The 10,689-nt window shown below is 35.6% G+C and overlaps 1 protein-coding gene across 1 annotated transcript; it reads right to left on the bottom strand.

Annotated features, from left to right (window-relative positions):
• Positions 1–2,986: 2,986 nt before the first annotated feature.
• Positions 2,987–10,034, bottom strand: aarsd1 (alanyl-tRNA synthetase domain containing 1). The gene is made up of 12 exons (XM_056245951.1): positions 9,947–10,034; positions 9,507–9,635; positions 9,220–9,379; positions 8,273–8,330; positions 8,029–8,185; positions 6,561–6,677; positions 6,291–6,421; positions 6,146–6,212; positions 5,970–6,061; positions 5,106–5,160; positions 4,894–4,988; positions 2,987–3,162 (listed from the first exon to the last, which is right to left on the bottom strand). Exons 1-12 carry the CDS (start codon positions 9,983–9,985, stop codon positions 3,024–3,026), a joined length of 1,239 nt encoding a protein of 412 aa, XP_056101926.1. The 5' UTR covers positions 9,986–10,034; the 3' UTR covers positions 2,987–3,023.
• Between the last annotated feature and the right edge of the window lie 655 nt (positions 10,035–10,689).

Genomic DNA, 10,689 nt, shown 5'->3' with positions numbered 1-10,689 from the left:
CAGGGGGCGTTTACAAGACACCATTTTCAACTAAAAATGGACAACTTTTTATGCGTTTTGGCCGTTCATTTACACGACAACGCATTCTGGGGTCTAAAAAAACGATACTGTTATCGCCTCCAAGTAAACTACAAAAACACGAATGTGTGAAAACGGTGATGTCATTCGCATGCATTCGGTCTATAGACGCGTAGTGTTTCTTTAAAAAAGTGACATCGGCAGCATGATACAGCGTTTTCAATCATTTTCGCGGATCCATGTGAACGGGGATCATTGTGAAAAAACACAAAGGAAAACAGTTTTTAGTACATGGTTGTCGTGTAAACGCCCCCTTAGTGCTTTTGGATCTAGATGAAAAGGTCTGGTATTTGACAAAGAAGTAAGTTCTTTTTTGAGAACTGATATAATAAAATATACTACAGTATATATAGGATGACAAATTTTGTCCTATCTAAGATGTGTACTTTTTTGAATGTATTTTCTGTAATATTCTATTTTTTTGGAAATTCTTTAGGTCTTTTTTTTAAATAAAACTCTGAAAACATTTTCTTTTCACTTGCATTTTTTAGGTTACATTTGATAAAGAAATCTATAATGTGTATGGCAAAGTGTGCAATTCAGTAAGCCAAATTCATGTAGTCATTAATGAGGTCATTAAAATAGCATGCTGCATAATACTTAAAATACAGGTTAAAAGAGTTTTAGATGCAATATTAAGTACACAAAAACATTTAACATCAACTACCCATCCGATGAACCAAATCATCTTCAAGAAAACAAGGAGCGAGTCAAGCATGCTCTTCATTTGATATGCACTGTAGAGCCATTACCTCAAAAACTATATGCATTTGAAGATTATTACAAGTTTTGTGGTACAGTATATGAGTGAATCATGTGTTTAGCAACCTAAAGTATTGAACATTTTCAGTCTTCAACCAAAACTACAAGGAATCCCTAAGACTGAAATGACTGTTTGGTACTATGGCCATGTTTAAACCTGGTATTAAGATGCGTTTTTGTCAATCGGATCAGAAGTAGACGAGGGAGACACATTCCCGTATACACAATCCGTCTCTTTAGTCCACTTTCAACCACTTCTGTCCTGATTTCTTCCAGGGGAGGGTGGGTTGTATGGGTTTTTTTCAGATCTTTCAATCTAATGGACAAAATAAGCTTGAGCAATTTACAAATGAACGCGCCCAGAGACGACGGAAAAACAAAAAGCATCAGCTTTTATTTCCGCTCTGACAGTCGCAAGACCAGCCGAACGCTGTGAGTGTGTGTTAGAAATCAGGAATGGTGAGAGAACATTGTGCTTGGTATGTTGTTCATCTTCAAACCAAACTTGGGTCTTCAGCCAGCAAAGTTTAAATCCCGTCTGGCTTTCCATAATGTTTACGGTTAAGTAGGCGGTCTTTTGTGGCTGATGGAATGCATTTCGGCCACATGAGCATTCACACTACGAAAGCAATCTGCTCGAAGGTGGTTGAAAGTGGACAAGCTCAAAACATTTTAGACCCCAATTTACACCCATATTTAGCGTAATGCATCTTAATACCAGGTGTAAGGGCCTAAATGTACACATTGATTTCACAGCCCTATTTTGTGACTTTAAAGGGATAATTCACACACAAATAAACATTCTGTCATCATATCATCTTCTGAAGACTTGGAGAATAGCACATAATTTAATGCAGCCCAATGATTTAACGCAGTGTATTTAGATTAGAGCTGCTGTCCCAATATCTTATTCATATCCTTCCCAAAATAAAATGTGATACATTAATTCAGTATTTTCTGTCAGTCTTTATTAAGAACCAGTTCAACAGCTGACAAATCAACAAATCATGAGCAATATGGTAATTTCTGAAGAGTGTGCATTACTTCAAATGAACAAAGCAGAAAAAAAAACCCTCATAGATACAGTAGGACTCCAATTTACACTCTCTCTCAATCAGCTGTAAGCTTAACAGTATCATTTCGTTTCAAAAATCAATTAGTATAAAAATTAAAATGATTTCGGTGACACTTTACTTAAAGCCTTTATATATATATATATATATATATATATATATATATATATATATATATATATATATATATAATGCATTATAAAAGTATTTTAATGCATTAATTATGCTTTGTATATAATGCACATTTTAATGCATTGTATGATCTCATGAATAATTGTAACCAGAGTTATAATAATACATTAATAATTATGTTACGCCTTCAGAAAGTATAATGCATTAAAACACATGACAAACAACCAGTTTCACATGTAACAAGGAATCTGCAAATATTGTAATGCATTATAACTTTGGTTACAATTATTTATGAAAAAATATAATGGATTATACATAGTGGCTTTTATGTATAAGATCATTATTTCTAATAAAATTATTTAAATTTGAAGGCCTGAGACAAAAAAAACAACAACAACATGAACCAACAAAAAGTGGGAGAAAGAAACAATTAATATTTATAAATTATTTGGATGGACAGGAAAAATTAATTGGCTGGAGTACTTACTGTAGAAAGTGATGAAGATGATGAGTATACATCACAAGGTTTATTTAACATACAGCCAACATCCATGTAACGAACAATACCGGACACTGAAGTGAGCACAATGAGGAACTTAAATACACAGTGATGATGAGTCAATGATGAACAGCTGTGATGATTGGTGTCCATGGTGACTGATGCGTGGTGGGAATCTAGAATCAGAAACACACATGATGAATGTAAACGAAACAGAAAGTCCAAGAACCTAAAACAAACTGAACGGGACTGTGACACTTATGTAGTGCATCACAAGTAGAAATGGAGCATCTATCAACTAAAGGTGTAAAATGAAGCTTTGCGACACATTGTGGGCTTTCATGTAGAGTTTCCTTGCAACTCACGGCACTATCTAGTTTTGATGCGCTTGATGCACATGTATCATGCATGTGTTCAGTGTAGACAGAGTCTGGATCATCATCAACGCACCTGTATGTCAGCATGTGTCTGCGGTTGTTTTACTCCTCTCCTGCGGTGAGTTTGCAGCTATGCTCCCGCAATAAGGACTCAGCCTCTGCCCTCTTCACCAGACTGTTGGCTTTACCCTGGTAACGTCCAGCCTTTCCAGCTCCTTTACCCTGCAGCAGCTCTGACACTCTACACATCATGACACCAACAGGGGAGCATTTCATTCAGAAGAGTGCCACCTACTGGAAGCATCACCACACAACATAATTCTGCATGCAACAATTCAATTTGATTTATTACAGAATCCTTCCCTTGACAGGCAGTGTAAATACTTCTAAAGCTAAGGGATATTAGCAGAAGCAACAAAAGCTGTAGACAGTAAATAAGACGGAAGAATTGTAAATTGTTCTCCCCTGAGTTTTGTCTGTAAATGTGGTGCATGTTTCAAGCACAACTGCTTACAGTGACTGTAATTTGAATTATTTTTGATTACTGTGGCATCAAGTATTTAAGATAATGGTAGTCACAAGTGGGCGGTCCTTGGCCAGATTAAGTTGCCACTTTTTCTAAAGCCTCTAAATTATTAACATGATCAAAATTTTGCTGAAAACCCTGTTTTACACAATCGACTACATGCCTTCCGTTGTCTGACTGAAAGTTTAAACTTTTTTAACAAGTAAACGGCCTTTTAGAATAATCGTGGTACGCATGTTTTTTGCTGTGAACTCTTTACTGATTTATGAAGTAAACATAAGAATCATTTTTAAATTGTTAGTAATATTTCAAGATGAACACTTACTGGACTGAAGCAACTTACTTGACTATCCATACATCATTTTTTTTTTAGTCATGCTAAAATGTATGCATCAAATATGATTCAGACTTTTGAGGAACATTTATTTGTTCATCTCGCAATTATCTTTGTATTGCATTGCATTATATGTTTTGCTTTCACAATAAAAACTAAATGGCTTTGGTCATAAAACTAAGCATTTTAATATCATCTTAACATATTACTGGCAGATATAAAGTGACGACTGATATTTATATGCATTTTATTCAAGTTTTCTGTTATACTGTTATATACTCTTACGTTTTTGCCATAAACTGTAAATATCAGCAACTGCATAAAATTCATATTTTTTTCCTCCTCGTGTGTAAGCTCCATATTCTCACTATATCATAGTATATTAAGCCTGATGCATCAAATATGATGCTCAACAAAAACACAGTAGCAAAACTTTTTTTTGTCTAAAGGTTCAATTAATTGTTCCATTTTAGAAAAAAATAGACTATTATTTCATATGCCAAATTTTTTTAATTCTGTCATTAATTACTCACCCTCATGTAGTTTCAAACCCGTAAGACTTTCGTTCATCTTTGGAACACAAATTAAGATCTTTTTGATGAATTCTGAGAGCTTTCTGTCCCTCTGTTGATCAGCGAACATAAACAGAAGCTCAACCGAACCTGCTTGACGCTCGAGAACAAATCTCATTGGTTCTTGCTAAAGCTCAAACGTGCTGCGTAACAGAGAATGAACCTCATTAGTTCTCGCACGTCAAGCGAACATGTTTGTATATGTGAATAAAAGCCGAAATTCAATCTGTTCATCATATAAAGTGATCAAGTCTCTTCAGAAAATTTGGACTTAATCGCTAAATTCATATGGATTAGTTTTACGATCTCTTTATGAACTTTTTGAAGCGTTAGTGGTAGTTGCATAGCTGTCAATGGAGGGACAGAAATCTCTCAGATTTCATCAAAAAGATCTTCGTTTGTGGTCCGAAGATGAACGAAAGTCTTATGGGTTTGGAACGACATGTGGGTGAATTTCCATTTTTGGGTGAACAATCCCTTTAACAGGGTAAAAAAAAAAAATTGCCAGTACGAAAAGACTTAAATGAGTATTGGACTTACCGAGGTCCCACTTCAGTGATGATATTCTCAGGCCCTGCGAGCAGGAACAGTCCTGCACCCTTCTCCTCACCCACGGTCAGGAAAATCACTGTGTCCTACACAAGCACAGCAATGAGAGTGCAAAAACTACGTGTCAATCTCCAGAATGGGCATCTGTGAATAACACTGCAGTGCACATATATTCTATTCCAGGGATAAAAGATGTGGTTCACCTGAAATCCAATTTCATTTGCGATGATGTTCATGAACTCATTATCACCATCTTTGCTGTGAAAATATCACCAACAGGCAGAAAAGTTGATAAATGGACTGAACTTTTCAATGATGCCCTAATATTTTCATGTTGAATATCTTGTTTTTTCTGGAATTACATCAGGCTATGGAAGTAGAATGGGTTGAGAACGGCATTTCTTGCTGATTTTATTCCCTCATAAACCTTTAAAGTCACAATGAAATTAAGGGGCCGTTTACAAAACACGGGTTTCAACTTAAAACAGAATTTTTTTTAATGCGTTTTGGCCAATCATTTGCATGACAACAGCCTGAAAACCCAAGTTTTTGAAAACGATACCATTATGGTCTCCATGTAAACTACACAAATGTGAATTTGTGAAAGCGATGACGTCATGCGCATTATGTGTTCAGTTTATATGTACAGTGTTTCTTTACAAAGTGACATCGCCAACTACTGGCCTGGCAGCAGAATACAGCATTTTTAGTTTTTTTCATGGATCCATGTGAACAGGTTATTGTTTTGACAAAGTTGTCATCTGTACGTGAAAAACAAAAAAATACGTTTCCGTTTTTAGTACATCGTTGTCGTGTAAACGTACCCAGAAATTGATAAATAATTCATTTTTGGACATAATATTTTTCAAATTCATTTATCCTTGTAATCTTTAATCAAAATAACTTCCTAGCAGGGACTAGGAAGACAATCGTCCAATAGCAAATCACAACCATCCATTGATCCAATCCATATCCGATGGACTAAATCAAGCCCCGCCCTACATTTGATCTTGTTCGAGAAGCTGTTTCACTCAGATATAAGACTTTAAAAGAAGTTAAGCACGCACTTGTGTAAGCTGAAGAAGTTTCCTCTGTCCGTTTTGTTTTTGAAGTTCTGCGCTATCAGAACCGCCATATCCCTCAGGATAGTAAGATTACTCTGTCACAGGAGCACACAGGGTAATGATTAATAATTGTTAAAGTGAAAAATTAATCATTGTTAACTTGTTCAACAGTAGCTTACCTTCTGAAGACGTTTGACCGTCTTTTGCAGCTTGTCCACGGCATCAACATGCTCATCAGCCCCTGTCCTAATAGACACACGAACAAACGTTAAGTTTGTCGAGGAGAAGCAGACAGGTCACCTGATTCAAAGGAGAATAACTCACTTGAGGAGGGCGGTCAGAGATTTTTCAATGTTGTAACTCTTCTCAGCATACTTTAGCACTCTGTTGCCCGTTATGAAAATCAGGTTGGTTTTGTTCTTCTTCCCTTTTTCGGTCCCCAAAATCTTTATAATCTAATGAGCATGTAAACACAATTTTTGAGTGATTAAACAGCAGAACATCACTGAATAATATTCTGAAGACTATGGCTGACAGGTTAAGTTGGGAGATCAGATGACCTAAATTGTGCTTGACAAGGACAGAAGGACTGACCTGTAGGTGACTGAGGTTGGACACATGAGTCCCACAGCACATGTTGGCGTCTACGCCCTCGATGTCAATGATCCTGATGGGCCCAGCATGGTCGTCCGGAAGACCACGGCTTCTTACCTGTTAAAAAAAAGTTAATCAAATGTGACAGTAAAGACATTTATATTGTTATGGAAGGTTTCTATTTCAAATAACTGCAGTTTTTTTTTAAAACTTTCTATTCATCAAAGAATCGTGAAAAAAATGTATCATGGTTTTCACTAAACTATTAAGCAGCACAACTGTTTTCAACATTGATAATAAGCAATGCATCTTGAGCACCAAATCAGCATATTGTATTATTATTATTATTATTATTTTTATCAAATAAAAGGAGCCGTGTGAGCATGAGAGACTTATTTAAAAAATATAAAACCCAAACTTTCGAAAGATATAGTTTGAAAGATGCATATTATAGTTTTAAGTTTTGAATATGACAGATAATACACTGCCTGGCCAAAAAAAAGAAGTCACTTTTTGGATTTAAACAGGCACATGCTTAAAGGGATACTCCACCCAAAAATGAAAATTCTGTCATCATTTACTCACCCTCAAGTTGTTGCAAACCTGTATGAGTTTCTTTCTTCTGCTGAACACAAAGGAAGATATTTTGAAGAACGATTGGAACTTTGGCACCATTGACTTCGATAGTATTTTTTCTTTCTACTATGGAAGTCAATGGTGCCCCACAACTGTTTGGTTCCAATCGTTCTTCAAAATATCTTCCTTTGTGTTCAGCAGAAGACAGAAACTCATACAGGTTTGCAACAACTTGAGGGTGAGTATGATGACTGAATTTTTTTATTTTTGCGTGGAGTATCCCTTTAAGAGTCAATGATTGGATCATTATTGCAGTGATTATTATGTTTCTTCCATGTTATATGTTTGGCAACAGTTTTTATAACCCTAATTGATGGAGTGTGTAGCTTTTCATTTCTTTAACAACCATGTAGGAAGACACACCATGGCCATAAAAATTGATGCACCTCTCAATGGAAATAACATCACAACATTTATTTCTATCAAGGGGACATCAATGTTTGGTCAAGATCTTGTATTGGCAATGCAAGAGTCCAGCACTCTGTAAAGTCTCCTCCAGCACATCCCAAAGACTTTCAGTGAGTTTAAGATCTGGACTCAGAGGAGCCGATTCATGTGTGAAAATTATCCTTGATGCTCTCTCACAATCATTCTTTCACAGTTTGAGCCTGATGAATGTCATCCTGACATTGTCATCCTGAAATATGGCCATGATGTGTTGTTTAAGAAATGAAAAGTAACACTCCATCAATTAGGGTTAGAATCAGAAGATATCTGCCGTTTCAAAGCCTGATTAGATTTGGCTTGTATTCTTACATACCTACTTAGGTAAATGTAGTATTTGAGATTTCTAATAAAGACTAAAAGTAGATTTGTGAAGATGCACACATGCCTTCTCCACAGCTGGATCATCAATGGACAGAAGGTTGACAGTGACTGGAATGTGTGCACGGATTTTCTCATTCACAGCAGCCTCCAAAGCTTCCATTTCTCCGGGCTTCACCGAGGCTGTGTCCAGCTCTATGCTGCTCCGCTGACGGCCCAACTCCCTGTATCATTTCATAACCAGCATGCTTTAACATTTGATAATCTAATTTATTTTAGAGTCATTTAATAGATACTACTAAAGCTCTTACCAAGAGGTAGTTTTGTATCCAAACATTGTCTCAGCTAAAGCTGTGATCAAGTGCTGACCTTTAAAAAAAAGACAACATGTATGAGATGAAATCAGTTTGAACTTTATTTAATTCCATAAATCCTACTGTATCAAACAAATTTCTTCGGCCTCTAAATTATCAACATGATTGTAATGGTAGTACAATCTAATGAGTTTATACTTTTTTAGCATGTTAAAGGTCTTTTAGTACAATTGTAAAAACCTCTGTTAGATCATGGTACATGTGTTGTTTTGTTGTGAAATTGTGAATATGACTGTACGGAAAAGCTTTTATATAGTAATATTTCTAGATGAACACTTACTGGACTGAAGCCACTTGGGTTTACTTGATTATCCATACATAATCTTTTAGAAAAATCATGTTGAAATGTGAGTATCAAATATGATCTATCAGGCTATTGAGGAACTTTTATTTGTACATCGCACAATCATAATTTATTGCATTGCATTATATACTTTGCTTCCACAATGAAAACTACAGAGGTTTGATCACACAACTATTATCATAAAAGTATTTAAAAATCATCTTACTAAGACATACTGTATTATTGGGAGATAGATTTACAACTTATATTTAAATTGTACATGCATTTTATGCAAGTAGTCTGCTATTGCTAAATTACAAGCTTCCAGAATTTCACCATATGAATATTAGCAACTGCACCAAATTGCATATTTTGCTCAGTTTGGATATCTGAATACAACTGAGGTGTTTTTTTTCTCTTCAATCTTCATATGAGTTTTATATTCTCCTACATCATAGTATAAGACATAAAAGCTAGCAAATGTTTTTTTTTTTTTAAGTTTATATTTTGTCTAAATAAACTGTTTAATAATCTTTCCCACTATTATTTTATTTCATATGTGAGGTTTTAGTTCTCTCAAACACATTCCTTCCTTCCTCACCCGAATGCTGCTGCATGTGGTCAAACCGTCGCTCCCAGTCCAGTTTGATGTGGACCTCCTGACCCTCCTCCAGGGCAGAGCTGATGAAATGCACAGCCTCTGGACCCTGTCTCACCACACGCAGGACTGGGACACCACCGACCGTCCCATGATCATCAGGCTGGGAATGATGAAAAGACATCAATCTCAAATCAAGCTCATGCTATTAAAATATGTATTTAGGGATTGTTCAAACATTGTGTCTAGTTACCACCAGCATTGCATGACATTAGAGAAAGAGAACTTACCTGTCCTCCACCCTCTGGAAACAGAATCGTGTCTTTCAGATTCACATTAAAACCCTTCAGCTTTTCTTTTTTCCCATTATTCTCTAGTTTCAATTCTGCAGGCACGCAAGACACGACAGACGTGTCAAACTGTAAAAGGCAAGTGCACAAACAAAAATAACATTGACTTTTTGGTTTGAATGTATGTAGCTGACCTAAATATTCCTGAAGTGACAAATGCATTTTTACACAATATTAAACATACACTCTGGATTAATATCAAATCAACATGTGTAATAATTACACATGAACTGTATGCAGAGAAGTACAATCTCTGCAGCTGTCACTGCTGGACATGTGCTGCCGTTAAAAACACTGTGTTCACACATTCAGGTCACTTAATGCTCTTTATTCACTGCTCTGGCGCTACAAATGTCTTAAAATCTGAAATAGCCGCATACCTGCTGCAAATAACTGTCCCTCTGACACTGAAAAGCCATGTTATTTCAGCAAACGAAAGCAAAACAAAGTGATCACTTTGTGATAGTCGTCACCGAAAGCTCAAACACAGCCAATTTTCAAAATAAAAGTCTTTTGATCAAACAACTTATTAATGTTTTTCCCATGTTGTTTATTTATTTCTGTAAATGTGTATGTGTGCATCTGTGTATCTGTGTGTATACATACATAAATAATGTAACGTAATCTTGTATCAATGTAAGACATTTTGCCATTAAAGCTACTTCAATATTTTTTAATTAAGTTAAATGCATAAATAATTAATTCAATAAATAATTAATGATTTGGCATGACTGGAAAGTAGATCGTGTGTTTTATTTAAGAAAAAAAAAAAAAATCAAAATTCCCCTAAAAATCAATTCCAGGGGGTAAATATATGGCCCATTCTTAACATTTTTTTTTTCTATGTAGAATCTTCACAGAGATGAATAATTATCAAATGGCACTTAATTTGACAGATGTCAAGAAACTTGCACAATGTGTATACTTATATATAGCCATAGGCTATTTGTTTTTTTCTTATTACAGTTTTGTGTGAGGGGCACCTCACATTCTTGACCAGTAGGTGGCGCAACTGACCACAAATGACCACTGACCATTCATTCCATTTCATAGGATATTATAATAATATATATCGAATACAAATGGCAAGCATATACAACATTCATTCATTCATTCATTCGTA

This window comes from Rhinichthys klamathensis, unplaced genomic scaffold (assembly GCF_029890125.1).
Source record: "Rhinichthys klamathensis goyatoka isolate OS25496 unplaced genomic scaffold, OSU_Roscu_1.1 h1tg000035l_1, whole genome shotgun sequence".
Lineage (NCBI taxonomy): Eukaryota > Metazoa > Chordata > Actinopteri > Cypriniformes > Leuciscidae > Rhinichthys > Rhinichthys klamathensis.
This window is presented reverse-complemented; position numbering and strand designations above follow the sequence as displayed.